Genomic DNA, 19,612 nt, shown 5'->3' on the forward strand with positions numbered 1-19,612 from the left:
TCTGCCTGAAGGCCACCAGGTGGCAATAAATTTAGTCTGTTTTGGTAATCAAAGGCTACGTTCACAGTGCAGGCGAAACCGCATCAAATCCGACTTTTTTGACCCTATGCGACCCGTATCCGAATTATTAGGCCACATGTAAATAACAAAATAACTTTATAACTTAAAGCAAAATTGGGAAACGTAAAGTCCGAAACAGTCAAACAACACTGTTTGTTCTGGGTCTAAACAGAGCGCGTTGTGCTTCATGCTTTTGTGCATGTGGCCGCTTTGAGCGTTCACACTAGAGCGCGTTTGCTGTCGCATTTTATTTGTAGTTTGAACAAGCAGACAAAAAAATCGCATTTGATCAAAAAATCGGAATTGAGCATTAAGACCTGCAGAGTGAACACAGCCTAAGTCAGTTAAGTATCAGACAGGGTTGTTAATGAAGGCAACAACAGGTGTGCTACAGGGACAACAATGAGCCAACTCCAAAAGGCGAAAGGTTTCACAGCTGAAGGTCACTGACATTTTTCCCTCTTCATCTTTTCTGACTGTTTTCCACTAGTTTTGAATTTGGCTAGGGTCACTGTCACTACTGATACCTATGGAACTAGTGTTATTAGTATTCCAGTATTCTTCCCGAGTATAATTGTCAGGTCCACCGCAGGTGCCCAGATGAGCTTCAGGTTCAGCCTGAGCACATGTGACAGTTGTAAAAGGGTGTGGGCTAGCCGCGGAGAACATGCTGCCTGTGACATTGTTCTGCATGACTGGAGGCGTATCCATGGAGGGACACACAGACCTCGACAGCATCCTGACTGTCATTAGGAGCCATTCTCAGGCCCTAGACTGGACACAACAATGCCTGGCAGGATGAACTGATACCATGGACTGGCACCTACGTTCACCTGACTGAGATCCAACACCAACACCTGTGGGACATCACGTTTCAGGTGCAACTCACACTGTCCAGGAGCTCAGTCATTCCCTGGTCCAGATGTGGGAGGAGATCCTCCGGGATGTTGTCAGGCATGCACACAAGCACGTGGGGGTCACACAAAGTGCTGAGCACCGTTCTGAGTTGCTGCATTTCAGTAAAACAAACTCGTCTTCACCATCATTCACTTTGATTTTCAGGGTTTTTCTTTATTCAGCCGTCTGCAGACTGATGATTTTCATTTCCATCAAATGATGGGGCATCCTTTCCTAACACGGTGACCAGTCTGTATCAGTATAGATATCAACATGATTTATTCATTTTTCCCCACTGAATCTGACATGTGCCCCTAATTCATTAGAGTATAAAGAGAGACTTGCATACACTTTGCTTTGCTTCTTTTTAGTCCATCTGCTATCACCAGGATCTTTTTCCCTTTGTCTTCTGCTTCCTCTCATTATCCACTTGTGCAATAACTGAAAATACAGTATAGTAATGTATTTTTTTTCTTTCTTTTAAAGTCAAATTCCGGATCGTCTCCATGGATGCCAATTTCATCCCTGTGGAACGAGTGGTACGTTTCTATCCGCTTGTTCTCATCTGTCAGAATCATGTGCCGCTGTGCCATTTGTGGAGTCATTTCAAGCAGCGAACTTGATAATCTGCTGTGATTTGTAGCAGGCAGTCAGTGAATCTGAAGAGTAAGGTCTATTTTGGTTCAGGAGAGTGGGAGGTGAAAGGAAGGCTGTTTGTTGATTTTGAAGACAGCGTGGGTGTGGAGCGCTGTGTGGAGTAGTGTGATAAACATGCTGTCAGAGTTCATTTGGCGCACACTACATTTGACCCAAACATCTGAATCAATAGCGGCTCAGGGCCTTTTCCGTTTTTGGACGAGAGGCTGAAAACACGACTGCACGCAGTCGACGTGAAATCCGTTCAGATGCATCACATGATGAAAGTAGCTAGCTTGAAGGTGGTAACTCCCACCAGCTGTAGTGAAGACGTGGCATTGTGAGACTTTATCTGCCATTATGCATCTGCTCTTTCCGGCACTCTGTTGGAGATGTAAGAACGAAATAATTGAGGCCAAAATATCACGTGTGTCGAGGGTTTTACAGAGGAACACGGTAATAAATCAGCCGTGGAGGGGGACGTGTTGTCTGACTCTTATCGTCCAATTAGGAAATAAGACCTGGCAGTGGTGGTGTTGTTTCAGGGTGTGGCGCCTTCACATCTGTCACCGGGACACTCAGTGCTATGTGCTTGCTGAGTAATTGGGTTCTGCTGTGTGATCTGAACCGGGAGCTACACGCATACTGACTTGAAAGTCATTGCAACAGGAAACCTTACTGATATGTTTCTAATACATTGTCCTTATTGTGTTAATTCTGTGTGCAGATAAACTAAATGTAAACTCTTCTTTTTTTCTTTCAGTATAAAGAAGTGGCGCTCCAGGTAAGAAACACTCAAATTGGCATCTCGTCTGGAAACTGCTGACATGTCTGTTTCGCTCTTTGAAAAGATTTTGCCATTTGTGCCTTTTGTGAGAGTAACGGCAAAGATGCAGGAAATGAGGCGATGGAGGGAGGGCTGTATGACATGTAATTAAAGTGCAGACTGCTCACCGGCACCCCCCCCCCATTTACTTTTTCTTCTCTGGAGTGGTGCTGTTTAAGAAGATATCCAATCTACAATATTCTGTTGTAGATTGGATATCTGCACTGCATTGGTCCTAAGAAGGACTTTAGCTACCTCTGAATCACAGACCTAATTACACAAGCCAACCATCAGGAGGACGACTATAATAGATAAATGTCACTCCAGTCAGTTTGGGCAATGTTTGGATTGCACTGGTCCCTCCTGCAGGAGCTTGTCCTTCTTCCATGCCTGGCTCCAGGAAGCACTCTGGCATGCCCGTCTCAGATGAGGGATCATGTGTGTGTGTTGTTTTTTTTCTCCCCATGTCACAGGGCTGACCCACAATCCACAAAGAGCAGAGATTATCTGGTGGCTGGCTTGGAAACATCTCTGTGTGCCCCAGCAGAGGAGCTGGAGGCTGGAAGCTTCGACCTCGTTTGATTTGACATCCCTAAATAAATTCTCCTCTGTCTTTACTCTGTGTAGGATCCTAGCTCAAATCGCATTGCCCAGTGGCTGGATAAATCTGTTGTTGGCGGCATCCTTGATCTTTCACACCCCATGATTCCTGAGGCTGTACAAGGAAGCTACACCATCACTGCCTTGACAGACAAGGGAGAACAAATATCCCACAGCTTTGACATCAAAGAATACGGTGGGAGGAAAAAAATGAAGCATCTTCTCTTATAGACCAGAAATAATTACGAGCTCAGTCTATGTAAATTCTCAGCTACGGGGAGATCTGACTCTGTTTCCTTTGCTCTAGTTTTGCCAAAGTATGAAGTGAAGGTTCATCTGCCCAGTGTGATTACCGTCCTGGATCAGGAGGCAGCACTGAAGATTTGTGGAAGGTAAATGTCCCAGTTGAACAGAAACTGGTGTTCTTGTCTGTGTTGGTTCAAGGAAATCCACACTGTGAAGAACTGCAGCTGGGCAGCGCTGGTGCTAACAACATTGTCGTTTATTACAAAAGATGGGTCTGGATTTGTGGGAACAACAAACTGCCTGTAGCAATGATGTTTTCCTTATGTTGTCTGTACTTTGATATAATAGTACTTTTTACTAGAGGAATTTGAGTATTTATATAATTCATACTATTAACAGTGGCCAGCTGGGAAAAGGCAAAGCCTCTACAGGAAATGAAAGATCTGAGGCTGGCTAGACTCTGTACCAGTCATGTTTCCGGCAACAACTAACATGATCCGGCCGTTCCCGTTCCAACAAATCTCATCTTTGTATGTTTTCTTGACAGATACACGTATGGGAAACCTGTTATTGGTTCGGTGAAGGCACGGTTCTGCAGAAACGCCATCCGTTTCTTCTGGTTTTCATCTCCCCAAAACAAAGACCTCTGCAAGACCTACGAACTAACTGTGAGTGTTCCAGATGTTAACAGAGACGCTAACTGTACTGCAATCAGTCCTTTTCACTGATTTTACTTTCTTGGTGTTCACTTTCTGTGATCTTCTAGACGGATAAAAGTGGATGTGCTACACAAACTGTGAACATGACGGCGTTTTCTCTCCACAAGAACATGTACAGTGACACGTTTGAGGTGACTGCTGAGATGGAAGAGTATGGCACAGGTAGGCAGACTAAAAGCCGACTGTTCATCAACGTAGCACAGCGAATTCCTGATGACCTGCAATCTGTATGCTAACTACCATCTAGGCGTCATTCTTAAAGGCTACGGGCAGACCAGCTTCACCTGTGACATCAGAACTGTCACCTTCGAGGATGTACCTGAGGCATACAAGCCTGGCATCCCGTTTGAAGGAAAGGTAACCAGACTCATCCTGCTGTCAGGACATTGCACAGCAGGATTCATGAGCTTTTCATCTGATGCTACCGTGAGGTGGGCGTGTTTCTCCTGGAGCCCAAAAGATTCTAAGACGACTCTAGAATCTGGACGATGTAACATTGCATTTGTTACAATGTAACTAGATGTATGAAATGGTATTTAGGGATGCTTTGAGTCATGCAGAGGAAGCTAATCAAGGGCAATAACAATCATTATTATGGAGATGTGTGAGTCTTGTTACAACTTCTTACTCTGTCTTGTTCACAGATCAAAGTTGTTGGTCCAGACAACAAGCCTGTTGCCAATGAGCCAGTGTACTTGTTTGTTGGTAGCTCACTAAAACTAGAGCTCACCACAGACGTGAATGGCGTGGCTTTGTTTTCTCTGGGCACGTCTCTTTGGAAGGACAGTGTGCATCTGAAGGTTGGTTGCTGCCGCTGCCTGCACTTAAACATTCATCAGTTATAAGGTCGATAGACTGCGATTGATCACATCAGTCGTACTGATCATACACCCACACTGGCCTACATTGTAATGAAATTAGTTACTTTTTAATATTTTATTATTTTCAAGTGTCTAACCCAGTGTTTCCAAACCTTTTGGAGCCACGGCACATATTTCACGTTAGAAAAATCACACGGCATGCCACCAGCAAAAATATCACAAAAAACATATTGATCATTTTTCCCCGCACATCAGGTATAGCGGTATTGGCTCGGTTTGTCCCCGGTTACCTTTTTGCTTCTTCTGACCACTACTCATGCTAGGGCCTTCATCTGGGTCAGAGGTTTCTCCAGGACCAGGCCTACTTTTTCTTTCAAATATTTATCTATTGCTATTATGCGCTGCGCTGTCTCAGTCACAGCACGACTATTATGTAATTTCTTCTTCATCTTCTATTTTGCTGGCAGTTGGCAACAGATTTAATTAGAGCAGGTAGTTGTAGTCCTCTAGTGGAAGAGAATGTAATTGTTCTGCCCGTCACGGCGATCCCTTGGAGTACTAATCAGATGGAACCAGATAATCTTCCACGGCACACCTGATCATTTCTCACAACGCACTGGTTGGGAAACACTGGTCTAATGTGAAGAGTAGGAATTTGATATTTGACCTCACTTTGTCAACAGGCGAGTTCAAAAAATACAACGGAGCATGACCATTATGTTTATGGTTTGAGGAGACCAAACTACAGGGCAAGCCACCACCATGTCACAGCGTTTTACTCCAAGAGTAGTAGTTTTCTGAAGCTCATGCAGGCCAGCAGTAAGCTGCCCTGTGACAGTGAAGCGACTGTGCGTGCCCAGTACATCATCCAGGGAGAGGAGCTGGAGAAAGGGCAGGAGGTCCTCGACTTCTTTTATCTGGTACGTGTAAGGGATTGTGACGTGACCCCACCCAGTGTTCATTGAAACACGATTTTGGTGATCTGCATGAGAATTGCTGTTTGTAGCTTCAGTCTGAATGATGTTTCTCTAAAGACTTTTGTGCACACGTTTGAGATGTATTGCAGATATACATAAACACACCCTCATAGTGAAGTTTCCGTTCTGTCTTTCTTTGCAGGTGCAGTCCAGAGGTTCAGTAGTGCAGCATGGTCGTATCCCAGTGGCTGTCAAAGTGGGAATTGGTATGAACGAGACGAAAGCTAATTTTGAAGTATAAGTCTGTGATTTTAGAGTTAGACGTCCTATGAAAAAATCCCTTTAAAGTTGCATCAAAGCATGTAGGGGTGAGGTTGGGGTGGTAGAGCAGGTCATCCACTAATTTCAGTATTCTACTATTAGCTATCTAGCCCTAATGTCAAAAAACTATTAAAGTCTGCATCAGTGCACTGCGTGAAATATACCTTTAGTTATCATAAACAAGGCCATTTTATGTAATGCTATGCATCCACTTTGTAATGTGGAGTACAGTATAGGTTGTCCAAAATGGTCCTCAGTAAATAGCGGTATATTTATATATAAGAAACATGGGAGGCAGATGACCTGTGATGACATGCGCACAGCCCTGCCTGCACATATAACCCTGTCATCACAATCATCGTGGCTCAAGAGCTGGCAGTTCGTCTTGTAATCGGAAGGTTGCCGGTTCGAGCCCCGGCTCCAACAGTCTCAGTCGTTGTGTCCTTGGGCAAGACACTTCACGCGTTGCCTACTGGTGGTGGTCAGAGGGCCCGGTGGCGCCAGTGTCCGGCAGCCTCGCCTCTGTCAGTGCGCCCCAGGGCGGCTGTGGCTACAATGTAGCTGCCATCACCAGTGTGTGAATGTGTGTGTGAATGGGTGGATGACTGGATGTAGTGTAAAGCGCTTTGGGGTCCTTAGGGACTAAGTAAAGCGCTATACAAAAACAGGCCATTTACCATTTATCTCTCAGTTCTTGCGCTCGTCACCTCATTGAGAACACCTCTGGTGAGTTGGGCTAGTTAGCTCTGTTATCTGCTGACTTGAACTTAGCTTAACTGCCCATTGGTGTTGGCCTCTACCACGCAGTTGGTGAATAGGCTACCTGCAGAGCGCTAATTTCGAGTTTTCCTGTGCAGCCTTTTACTTTGCGTTTTGGAATGGGCTCCAAACTGAAGCGAGCAAAGCAGAAATCTTCTGTTCGCCCCTGTCCTTCCCTGTCCTCAGGGGTGCGGTTTCTCTTTGCACGACAGCAACCAGCACGATGCCTGCCATGTCTGCCTGGGATCTTCCACGCCATGAGAGTGTTGACGGAGCCCAAAGCCTGTGCCAGGTCCGCACTCGACCCTTTAAAGACGGGTGACATTTATGGAAAAGGTGCTGGGACGGACGGCTGTCACACAGCACGACCCTCACTTCTTTGTGTCTGGAGCCCCGGCTTCATCCAAGTCTGAGGACAAGGATTATCCGGTCGGTGTCCCCCACAATTAGCTGGGCTGACCACATGTAATATGTTGATGGGTTAACCGAAGACGAGCTGGAACCATGCAGGAGCGCCAGCATGTCATCGTCTCACCAGGAAGACGATGACATGCTGGACATCAGCCTGGACATCCATGGTTTGTCGGAGGATGAGCAGGAGAGCCCATTGTCGGCCCAATCTGCCGCCGCTGCTGCGTCGGTCGGCGATGGCGCAGAGGAAGCTGGCTTAGCTAACCCACCCCTATGGAGCCATCTCTGGCTGCTTATGTGCCCCCCCCCCGCCTGCAACTCTGCTGTCCAAGCACTGCAGATTCTCTGTGTCGCAGCTGGAGAAGATTTATTGGGCTCAGGCCATGAGCTCCGTCACCATGCTCCAGACATACCAGGCGATGTGCCTGGTGGAGCTTGGATCACTGGTTCCTGATGACAGCCTGCTTGCACTTCTTCTTAAAGAGGTCGTAGTCGCCACAGATTACACCCTCCGTGTGTCCTGCTGTGCAGCGCTCTCCCTGGGCAGAGGGATGGCTTCGACAGCATTGGTGCAGAAGCACCAGTGGCTCACTGCTGCTGCAACAAGGCTCTCGAATTGGGAGGGTGTTGTTTTGCAAGGTGGTGTCCACAAATGCTTCCCTAAGAGGGTGGGGAGCGCTGTGCGAGGGTGCATCAGTGAGAGGGATCTGGACCAGCGCCCAGCACGAGCTGTTCATCAACCACTTACAGCTGTTAGCAGTGTTCTTAGCTCTCAAACATTTCCATCCAGTCGTGGACAGACAGCAGTTCCTAGTCAGGACGGACAATTCAACAGTGGTGTCTTACATAAACAGGCAGGGAGGAACACGCTCTCTTCCCCTGTTGAACCTGTCTCGCTCTCTGCTGTTATGGTGCAGTGTTCATTTTCTGTCTCTAAGAGCCACCCATGCCCCGAGCCACCTGAACCTGGGGTCGGACCTTCTCTCCAGGGGGGGGTCATCTGGTGAGAGAATGGAGGTTACACCCTTTAATAGTGGCTCAGATTTGAGATCTATTTGGCAAGGCGCAAGTAGATCTTTTTGCTTCCAGGGTAAATACTCACTGCCCCCCTGTTCTTCTCCATAATCGACCACGATGCACCCTTGGGCTTAGACGCGCTAGCGCACCAATGGCCAGACGTGCTCCTGTATGCATTTCCCCCAGTGGAAATGATATCTCCAGTTCTAGAGAGAGTGCGTTGGCAGTGTCTCTGATTCTAGTGGCCCCTTGGTGGCCCACAAGGTCGTGGTATGCAGAGATTATCAGCCTTCTGGCACCAAGTCCTTGGCAGCTTCCTCTCCGCACAGACTTCCTCTCTCAGGCGGAAGGACCCGCACCCGGATCTGTGCCAACTTCATGCTTACCTGCTGAAAGGTCAAACTTGATTGCTAAGGGTTTGCCACCTAGTGTGATAGTGACAATTCAGAGCGCTAGGGCCTCATCTACTAGAGGCTTGTACGCTTACAAATGGTGAGCCTTCGAGCAATGGTGCCAGGACCGCCACACTCTCCCATTTCAGTGCTCTATTGTGGATGTTTTGACATTCCTGCAGGAGCTGCTGGATAAGGGCCTTTCATTTTCGACAATTAAGGTTTATTTAGCAGCTATATCTGCTTGTCATATTGGCTTTGACGGGGTGACACCAGGTGCGCATCCCCTCGCCATACGTTTTCTGAAAGGAGTTCGCCAGCTGAGACCCGTGCTTAAGTCCAGTGTCCCTGCTTAGGACTCTTCTTTGGTGCTGGAGGCCCTTTGTAGCCCCCCGTTTGAACCCATTGACTCTGTGGATATGAAATTTCTCTCATATAAAACTGCGTTTCTTCTCACTTTGGCTTCGGCAAAGCGAATGGGTGACCTTCATGCTTTGTCTGTGCATCCCTCCTGCACACAGTTCTCTCCTGATGGCACAAAGTCGTATTATCCCAAGGTCATTCCTGCAGCTTATAGCTCATTGGAGTTTGAGTTGCTGAGCTTTTGCTCCCCTCCTTTTGCACCTGAGGAGCAGAGGAGGATGCATTCTCTTTGTCCAGTGCATGTGCTCCGTACCTACATTGAGCGCACTCGGAATGTGCGTTTATGTGACCAGCTGTTTGTCTGCTTCGCTAATCCAAATAGAGGTAGAGCTCTGTCCAAGCAGAGGCTGTCCCACTGGATTATAGAAGCTATCTTGCTGGCATACGGCACCAGTGGTCTTGCTTGGGGGTGAGAGCTCATTCCACCAGGGGGATGGCAACCTTATGTGCTCTTTTTAAGGGGGTGCCTGTAGGTGATATTTGTGCTGCAACTACTTGGACAGGGTACTTTTTGCTTGGACGTCACAGCCCCTTCGGTGGCTCATACTGTCCTTTCTGCTGGGTCTAGCGCACACGAACGTGGTGGTGGTCCGATGCCAGTTCGGTGGCTGCTCTGCAGGGTGTGTATATTTCTCCCATACTTACGTGTTGTACCGTGTGAATCAACTGTAAGGGACGAACAGTTATATCTATAACTTCTGTTCTCTGAAGGAGAGGAACGAGGTATAACACAAGGTGGCCCCACTGAGCAGTTTGGCTCGGTGAAGAGCAGCTATCGAACTGAGGGATGACTGTGATGACAGCGGCTATATGTGCAGGCGGGCCGTGCGTGTGTCATCACACGTCATCTGCCTTAAAGGCGTGAATAAAGGTTTCTTCAACCAGGACACACAAGGGCGTGATATGCTATACGTATGTGTTGTATCTCATTCCTGTCCTTCAGGAAACAGAAGTTATATCTATAACTGTTCGTTCTTGATTATCTAATTATATTTTGCAAGTTTAGCTTCATGCTAATAATGTAGCTGATTTGCTCATTAGTCACGTGACTCAATATTATCTTGTTTATTTTGATAATTGCTGCCATGCTTTCTTTGGTTCTTCCTCAGTCAACAAAGGGGAGATGTCCGTGCCGCTCACTCGGATGTCAGACCTGGCACCATTTGCCCAGGTGGTAGTTTACACTTTGATGCCCAGTGGAGAGGCTGTTGCTGACAGCCATGACTTCCCTGTTCAGCTCTGCCTCAATAACAAGGTAGTACATTACCACATTAAGACCTCAAAGCCACTTGGGAATGTAGTGAAGGATGTGTGCATTTTAGAGAGCTAACATAAGGATAGACAGGCTTAATCTGTTTTCCACCTCGGTATCTCCCACACAGGTGTCTTTGAAGTTCTCCTCCCTCCAGGAGCTCCCAGCAGAGAGGACCACCCTCAGTCTCAAGGCTCACCCTGGCTCCTTGTGCTCTGTTAGAGCTATTGACCAGAGCGTCCTGCTGCTCCAGACTGAGCAGGAACTTACTGTCAGCTATGTACGACAATCATTCGTCCTACTTTGATCCATATTAAGAACACTACCATTACTATAGTTTGGTTTTGTAACATCTTCTACTTTCTACACCACTCAAAAAAATTAAATGCGTAGAAATAAGAAAACACTGGAAGACCTGTTGGCTCTTAATCAATTAAATATTCAAGGTAAAAGTTCTTGAAGTTTAAAAGTATCTGAACAAACTAACATACATTGAAGTAGAAATATTGTTTTTAATTGCTTGATGAAAATCCTTTGCTTTCACATCCATCGACATCAACCAATGCAGTGTTTTCTCCCTTGAGCTGTTTTTTTGGCCTTTACTGCCTTCAGTTGCTGCTTGATTGTGGGCCTCTCTGCTGCTGGTTTTGTCTTCAGTGTCTGACTTCACCACTGAAGAGTATCTCATTTCTTTGATTGTTTTTGCAGGTATTATCCATTTGCCCTAATCTGATCTGTTTTCTAGCATTTGGCTGAATCTGAGCATAGATTGCAGCTCTGTACACTTCACAATTCATCCTGCTACATCTATCAGCAGTCACATCATCAGTAAACATGAACGGCCAGTTCCTCATGGCCTCCACCATGTTTGACAGATGATATGGTATGCTCCAGATCCTTATTTGTTCTCCTTTGGACTTTTCTCTTCTGGTCATTCTGCTACAGGTTTATGTTGGCTTCGTCAGTCAAAATACCTGTTTAGGGTCTCGTACATGTTTTCTAGTCAAGTCCAATCTGGCCTTCTTGTTGAGTGTAACTAGTGGTTTGCATCTTGTTGTATACCCTGTATTTCCATTCATGAAAGCGTCTACTGATTATGTACTTTGACAGTCGACGGTCTACCGCCTCAGGATTTCTCTTGATACTGCTAGATGGTGTAAAAGGGTTTTTCTTAACCGAGGGAACAAATCTGATCATCAGCTTCGGTTGTCTTCCGTGGTCTTTTGGTGGTGTTGACCCAGCTTATATATATAGTATTCCTTCATTGTTAAGAATGCACCAAATTGGTCATTAGGACAGTCCTGAAGTTTTTGTATCTGATAGGTTTATTTTGTTTTTTCAGTGAAATGATGGCTTCTTTTATTTGTACAGACATCTATTTGGACCTGGATTTTGAGACTTCCTGTGTGAACGTTGAACATTTGGAAACAACGCTTTATTTTAGTAGTTAGCAAACAGGCCTTGCCTATAAATTGTATAGTCACTTTTGAGTCTTGGCGGATGGATTCACAATCATACCAAAAATCATAGTTAAAAATTAAAATCATCTTGAGGGCTGTGGATGATGCAGTTTTCCTGATTCCATCTCTGTCTGCCTCTGGCTCCTGGGGGGCTGTGGCCATCACCTCCAAAACCATCTTTTTTTTAGTCGGTAGTGTTATTTCTCCAGTGCATCTGTTGTCACCTTCATTTGCATCAAAGCAAATATATATTTTATAATATGCCTCATTCACTCATTCAAACCCACTAATACAAGCACTTTTTTCCTACACCCGAGTGCTCCTAGAGAGTAGACAATAATCTATATAAGTGGTTTGCTGCTATTGGATGATAAGAGAAAAAGATCACCGCTATCACCCCACCAGGCTCATGTACAGATGTGTTTTCATGCAGGTATATAGTCAGCTGCCTGTGGAGAAGCTGTCTGGGTACTCCTATGATGTTGAGGACTCAGAGCCATATCCCTGCTACCCCTTGCCAGTGCCAGATATGGTAATAGATGCAGATTTGGAGACAACAGCACTGCCAACAGCACCACCAACACTGGCCATTGTGAGCGACAATCTGGGAGCACGGCGAGAAACGCGCTCGATCTACTATGGACCAGGCAGACAGAAGAATGACGTGTACAGCATCTTTAAAGTAAAACATTTGTTCATCTAATCTGATGTCTGACTGAAACTACACAGTAATATTAATGTCTCCTATTAGCTGCAGAAGACATGATTCAAGATTCAAAGATTCAAAGCGTTTATTGTGATGTGTACAAAGAAAAGCATTTCTCTGTACAATGAAATTCTTTCTCTGCTGTCCACACACGGATGCCGGATAATATGTACAAATAGAACTAGAACAGATAAATACAAATAGTATGAATAAATAAATGGAGACAAAAAATTGAAGTATTAAATAGATTTTTGCACACCAGATATGACCTGATGTGCAAAAATTATTATTACTGTTAGAATAGGTCAGCGGTTCAGGAGTCTGATAGCAGTGGGGAAGAAGGAGTTGTTGAGTCGAGATGTTCTGGATTTCACACTTCTGAACCTCCGCCCTGAGGGCAGAAGTGTGACCAGTCCGTGTTGGAAGTGTGTGGGGTCTTTGAGGATGGAGACAGCTCTCCTCTGGACTCTGCAATGGTAGATGCTCTGCAGAGAGGGCAGTGGAGTCCTGATCTTCTCCGCAGTTGTTATCACTCTCTGCAGGCGTTTGCGGTCCATAGCAGTAGTGTTGCCGTACCATGCAGTGATGCAGCTGGTCAGTGTGCTCTCCACAATGCAGCTGTAGAAGCTGCTGAGGATCTTGGCCGACATACCAAATTTCCTCAGCCTCCTCAGGAAATACAGCTGCCGCTGAGCCTTCTTGACCAGCTGTGTGGTGTTCAGTGTCCAGGTGAGGTCCTCACTGATGTAGACGCCCAGGTATCTAAAGCTGCTCACCCTCTCCACACCTATCACTGCAGTATCGTCCGCAAACTTCAGTATGGTGTTATCCCTATTGGAGACGTACAGGGTGTAGAGGATGGGACTGAGGACACAACCCTGTGGAACGCCAGTGTTTGTAATAATGCTGGTCCTGTTCCCGATCCTGACCGACTCGGGCCTACCTTTGAGGGGTCCCAAAAAGCGCTATATAAATGCAATCCATTATCATTATTATTATTACCTGTCAAAAAGTCCTGTAGCCAGTCACAGAGGGTGGTGTGCAGGCCGAGTGTTGCCAGCTTGTGAGTGAGTTTGTGTGGGTGGGATGACCGTATTGAAGGCGGAGCTGTAATCAACAAAAAGTACCCTGATGTATGAGTCTTTGTTTTCCAGATGGGAGAGGGAATAGTGAAGAGCGGCAGCGATGGGGTCTGACGTGGAGATCCAGAGTGTCTGGGATGTTACACCACTCCCTTAAAGCACTTTGTAATGATTGGAGTGAGTGCAACTGGTCTATGGGGGGGGGCGTTGGGTGAAGGTCTGTGAGGTCTGGAGGGGTCTCGAAGTGGGTGTAAAATCCATTGAGGTCATTCCGTAGACCGCCTGCAGAGCTGATGGTGTTGTACTCTGTGATGTGCTGTAAGCCTTGCCACATCCGCCTGGGGTCAGCAGAAGAGTAGAAGCCATCCAGCTTCTCTCTGTACTGCCTCTTAGCCGTTGTAATGGCTTTCTTCAGTCCCTACTTCGCAGCTTTGTACTCCGTCTCATTCCCTGATCTAAATGCAAGAGACTGAGTACGCAGCATGTGTCGTACCTGACTGTTGATCCAGGGCTTCTGGTTGGGGGGCACTTCCTGACGTGTGTGGTGGGCACAATATTGTCAACACAGGCGCTGACGTACCCAGTCACATATTCAGCATAGTCCTGTATGTTGACAGAGCAGTTCTCCTTGGTGGCTGCAGTTTGAAACACATCCCAGTCTGTTTGAGCAAACAGTCCTGTAGGATGCTCTCAGTCTCTGGGGTCAACAGTTTAACAGGTTTGATGACAGGGTTCTTTGTTTCAGCTTCTGCCTGTAAGCTGGGTACATGAACAAAGAGATGTGGTCAGACTGTCCAAAGTGGGGGCGTGGTGCAGACCTATATGCACCACATATGTTACTGTAAACATGATCCAGGGTGTTCTTGTCAAGGGTAGGAATGGCCACATGTTGGTGGTATTTTGGGAGTACAGTCCGTAAGTTGCACTTATTAAAGTCACCGGTGACGATAAAAACAGCATCTAAATGAGTTGTCTCTAATGAGCTGATGACGTCATGGAGTTGGCCGAGCGCTGCCGCGGAGTCAGCTTGCGGCTGGTTGTAAACAATGGCCAAAAACACAGCTGAGAACTCCCACTGCAGATAGTAAGGGTGACCTTTTAGGATTAAAAACTCCAGTGAACACATGAACTCCCCCCCTCAAGTCCGGCGGAAGGGTAAAGTCCGGCGGAAGGGTAAAGTCTGGACGATTGTGTGAGTTACCGATGTCCAGTAGTGCCTGTCTCGGATATGTTAACAGTGCACAGCACTTATCCAGTGCAAAAAGAACAAAAAACAAACAAGTTGTCTGAGAGTGGAGCAAGCAAACACGTCTGCCTGGAGGGGCGCCAGGATGTATGCACCGGAAGTAATGTCATATCTATCTATATGTCTATCTAGATATTCATATGATCTATATCTAGATATCTTTTTTTCTCTGTAGGTCTTTCACACTCTTCGAACCAAAGTTTGGTATCATTTAGCTGTACCGCATCCTTCTTTCCAACTGTACGGTTTTTGTTCTTTGTGTTTTTTTGGTTTTTTTTGTCAATTTTGCCACTCTTCTTCCTTCTTTACCTGTTTCTGTTTCTCTCCATTTATCTCCAAATCTTCTTTTGTGTCTTTGTCCTTGTATTTAAAAATAAATAAACAAATAATTGTTGTATCGCTGTCTTTACCATTACTGCTTTTTCTTCCCGAGTCTCTATTGGTGTCTTTATCTCGCTCTCTAGCAGTTTGAGATCTATTTAAGGTAGCATAGTTGTTATGCCATTGTTGTTTTATTTTGTTTGTTTCTTGTTTTTTGCTGTCATAAGTAATGATCTATGGTTTTACTATGACTTGTTTTTCTCTTTCTCCACTTCTAGGAAATTGGACTCAAAATTATGACGAACTCTGATGTGAAGAAACCTTACAACTGCGACGAACTGAGCTTCTATTTCAGTGTAGAAGATAGTAGGTCACTGCTATTCTCTGTTGACTCCAATGCCCATTGATACAACCTTAGGAAGAACTGTTGTTTTTACAACTTGTGTAACTGTAAGCTTTATTTACACTTGCCAAAATAGTAAGTGAATCTCTTGGAATCGCCACCATTTCTGGCTTGCTTTCTTTAATGGGTTCTGTTCTTTGTCCGAGTATGACAAATGCAGTCTGACTAATCAAACTCAATCAGTTGTACTGTTCATGTCTTCAAAGCTCCTTACTTTACTAACTGGTGCTACATGGTCTATGGTCTGAGATCCCTCAGATAGCAGTTTCCTAGATAGAATGAGATGGCTAGATATGAAGCTAGGAGTTACAGGCAGTACAGCCACAGCAGTTGTATGTATGTATGTATGTATGTTTTGTGGAATGCATCAGCAAAAAATTGGCAAACATGTTAGCAATACCAGTAACTTTAAACATTTGGCTTCCTTTAGAAGCCATTGCTACAAGGCTAACATTAGCATTTTATACTAGGGATGTTCCTGTCGACTAAATAAGGAAAAAAAAAAAAAAAAATAGACTAACTGACTAGTGTAAAACTAAAAAACACTCAGGTAACCAGTTAGATTTGAGAAATGTTTAATGGAAAATGTCAAAAAATAATAACAAAGGCATTTAAAAAATCATTTATCAAATTCTTACCATAGATTAACAGATTTAATCTATGGTGCATCTCAACAACAATGTGCCATCTAAAGGCAGATGGCTACACAACATTTAGGACACAGTAATTTACCGGCGTTGGGCATCAATTTAAATTGTAACAATTAGGTTAAATGATTAATAAGTCTGGTATCACCTAGTGACAGCAGTGAGAATTAGTTGGCTATTTGCGCACAGCCCAATTTTACACTCATAGTCTAAAGGCCTTTACACACCGGATGCGTAAATTCCATGCAAATATATCCTGAATTTTTTATTTTTTTTTTCTGGACAAGGATATCCTTAATACAGCCGTTCAAACCCACCACATAATTTCACTGGATGAATTTGTGGTATTTATTTTTTTCAAACTGAATAATTTTTTTCTAAGTTTTCACATGCGAATAAACAGATCTGACCAATCAGACCACTGCATTTGGCAAAAAGTTACCTCAGACGTACAGCTACATGTTGCTCCGGCTCCCTCGCCTCGATTTCTCTGCCTCCACATATGTGGTCTCAACTCTGCCAAAAAAGGGTTCAAACTGACACTGATATCCTGAAAAATGTGCAAAAGTGGTTGTGATACAGCTTAGACTCCTGTATCCAACCATGAAATTGTCCTTGTTGCTGTCTTCTCTTGAGAATTGGATGAACTCAGAATCCTGTTTACTTACTGTTTACTCTTTTCTCTCTCTAAGGGTGGGTAGCTTGTCTAGTTTCAGTAATGAGGTTATCAGTTATCCATCCATCCATTCATCTTCTTCCCCTTATACGGGGCTGGGTCAAGGGGACGGCAGCCTAAGCAGAGAAGCCTAGACCTCTCTCTTCCCTGCCTCCTTCCAGCTTGTCCCCTCGGCAAGCTGGAGGAGGCTGGTGTTCCCAAGCCAGCCAAGAAGTATAATCCGTCCGGCATGTCCTGGGTCTGCCTCCTTCTGATGGGACATGCCCGGAACACCTCACCCAGGAGGTGCCCAGGAGGCATCCTTGTCAGATGCCCGAACCACCTCAACTGGCTCCTTTCAGTATGGAGTAGCAGCAGCTGTACTGTGAGCTCCTCCCAGATGGACGAACTCCTCACGCTATATTTAGGGAAGAGGCCAGCCATCCTTCGGAGGAAGCCCATTTCTGCCGCTTGTATCCACAATCTTGTTCTTTCAAACACTACCCACAGCTCGTGACCTTTAGTGAGGGTAGGGATGTAGATCGACCGGGAAATTGAGAGCATCGCTTTTACACTCGGCTCTCTCCTCACCACAGCAGACCGGTACAGCTTCTGTATCACTGCACAGCATCATCTGTCAATCTCCCGCTCTCTTCTTCCATCAGTTGTGAACAAGACCCTGAGATACTTGAACTTCTCCACCTGGGGCAGAAACTTATCCCTGACCCAGAGTGGGCACTCCACCCTTTTTCGGCTGAGGACCATGGCTTCAGATTTGGAGGTGCTGATTCTCATTCCCACCACTTCACACTTGGTTGCGAACTATTCCAGTGCGAGCTGGAGGCCATCACCCGATGAAGCCAACAGAACCACATCATCTGGAAAAAGCAAAGATGAGATTCTGAGACCACCTAAGTGAAAGCCTTCCACCACTTGGCTACACTTAGAGATTCTGTCTATAAAATTTATGAACAGAATCGGTGACAAAGGGCCACCCTGGTGGAGCCCATCACGCACCAGAAACGAATCTGACTTATTGCTGGCTATGCGGACGAAGCTCCTGCAACGGTTGTATAAGGATTGAATAACCCGTAGCAATGGGCCAGACACCCCATAGTCCCGGAGCAGCTCCCACAGGACACTCCGAGTGACACGGTCGAGTGCCTTTTCCAAGTCCACAAATTGCATGTAGACTGGTTGGCTAAACTCCCATTCAAGTATTGTCGAGTGGGTAAAGAGCTGGTCCAGTGTTCCACCACCAGGACGAAAACCGCATATTTCTTCCTGTGTCCGAGATTTGACTAACGAATGGACTCTCCTTTCCAGCACCCTGGCATAGACTTTCCCAGGGAGGCTGAGGAGTGTGAATCCCCTGTAGTTGGAACACATCCATCCTTCTTAAAGATGAGAACCACCATTGCCATTCCAGAGGTAGGCCCCTGATCTCCACGCAACATTATAGAGACGTGTCGAACAAGACAGTCCTAAAACATCCAGAGCCTTCAGGAACTCAAACCTCATCCATCCCAGGCGCCCTGCCACCAAAGAGCTGTTTAACAGCCTCAGTGAGTTCTCCCCCAGAGATAGAAGAGTCATCCCCAGAGGTGGCCTCCGCTCCTGGCTGAAAATGACTCAAGGGTTCCTCATAATGTTACTGGAGGCTAAGGTAAAGCCATCCAGAGAAAGTTAGATACCATATTTCTAAGATTTTTAGGGTCAAATACAATAAAGTTTTATCTGAATTTAGAAGCAGAAAATTAGAGGTCATCCAGGTCTTTGTCTTTAAGACATTCCTGCAGTTTAACTGTGTTATCTGGCTTCATGGATCGATAGAGCTGGGTGTCATCTCCATAGCAGTGTAACCCAGGAGATGTAACCCTTTTCCCTGGGGTGGAGACAGGCAGACCGTCCCCGAAGGCCCCGCATCCCAGACCCCAAAGAGACAGCCAACTCCTCCTCCCAGCCCCCCGCCCCAATGGCTAACAGAGAATGGGGGTGTGTGAAGACCCCATACCTCCCTCCGCCCACTCATATGTGGTGTTGCTGCGTACTGTTCTAAAGTGCATTTAAAACACGGGAGGGCATGGTGCTTCCTGCCAGAGAGCAATAGGTAACAGCACGGCCCCTCCTGAGAACCCTCAATGCCTACATGCATTTAAAATTGAGAGGTGGGCACCTCCTCTCAATTTCTTCTTTCAAGATTTTTCAAGAATTTTTGAGATAAAAAGGAAGGTTGGAGATCGGCCTATAATTAGCTAAGACAGCTGGCTTTTCAAGTAGTGGTTTATTTAATGGTTTAATTCAATTTTATTTAATTACAGCTTAAAGACCTGTAGTAGATAGCTAATTATTAGAGATAGAAACATTACATAACACAGAAGGCTTTATTTGGAGAAAAGGACTCTAAATAAATAACAATGGTTCTGAAAGTAGCTGTACATAATGCTATATCTGTGAGATGATTACGAGTATTTTTTTCACTAATGGTTAAAATTTTATTTAAGAAATTCATGAAGTCGTTACTAGTTCATGTTAAAGGGATGGTTGGATCAACAAAGCTCTGACTGTTTGTCAGCCTGGCTACAGAGCTGAAGAGAAACCTGGGGTTGTTCTTATTTTCTTCAATCAGTGATGAATAGTAAGATGTTCTAGCTTTACGGAGGGCCTTCAGAGCCTTCAGGAACTCAGGGCAAAACCTTATCCACCCGAGGGGCCAGCCAAGGAGTTGTTTAACTGCCTTAGTGACCTCACCCCCAGAGATATACGCGTCGCCCCTCTCGTCCCCCCACCCTGCT

At 45.6% G+C, this 19,612-nt stretch overlaps 1 protein-coding gene across 1 annotated transcript in view; it reads left to right on the forward strand.

Annotated features, from left to right (window-relative positions):
* a2m1 (alpha-2-macroglobulin 1) overlaps nt 1-19,612 on the forward strand; it is a 54,441-nt gene that overhangs the window by 7,395 nt on the left and 27,434 nt on the right. The window contains exons 4-17 of the mRNA XM_084949865.1: nt 1,444-1,496; nt 2,357-2,377; nt 3,047-3,215; nt 3,327-3,411; nt 3,813-3,933; nt 4,032-4,146; nt 4,232-4,341; nt 4,629-4,784; nt 5,489-5,725; nt 5,925-5,988; nt 10,155-10,300; nt 10,428-10,577; nt 12,191-12,439; nt 15,391-15,478. Of these exons, the coding sequence (XP_084805991.1) occupies nt 1,444-1,496; nt 2,357-2,377; nt 3,047-3,215; nt 3,327-3,411; nt 3,813-3,933; nt 4,032-4,146; nt 4,232-4,341; nt 4,629-4,784; nt 5,489-5,725; nt 5,925-5,988; nt 10,155-10,300; nt 10,428-10,577; nt 12,191-12,439; nt 15,391-15,478 (1,764 nt within the window). The remainder of the gene's footprint in view (nt 1-1,443; nt 1,497-2,356; nt 2,378-3,046; nt 3,216-3,326; nt 3,412-3,812; nt 3,934-4,031; nt 4,147-4,231; nt 4,342-4,628; nt 4,785-5,488; nt 5,726-5,924; nt 5,989-10,154; nt 10,301-10,427; nt 10,578-12,190; nt 12,440-15,390; nt 15,479-19,612) is intronic.

The sequence above is a fragment of the Perissodus microlepis genome, chromosome 14 (genome assembly GCF_051167445.1).
Source record: "Perissodus microlepis isolate ML-2025 ecotype Zambia chromosome 14, ASM5116744v1, whole genome shotgun sequence".
NCBI classification, from domain to species: Eukaryota; Metazoa; Chordata; class Actinopteri; order Cichliformes; family Cichlidae; genus Perissodus; species Perissodus microlepis.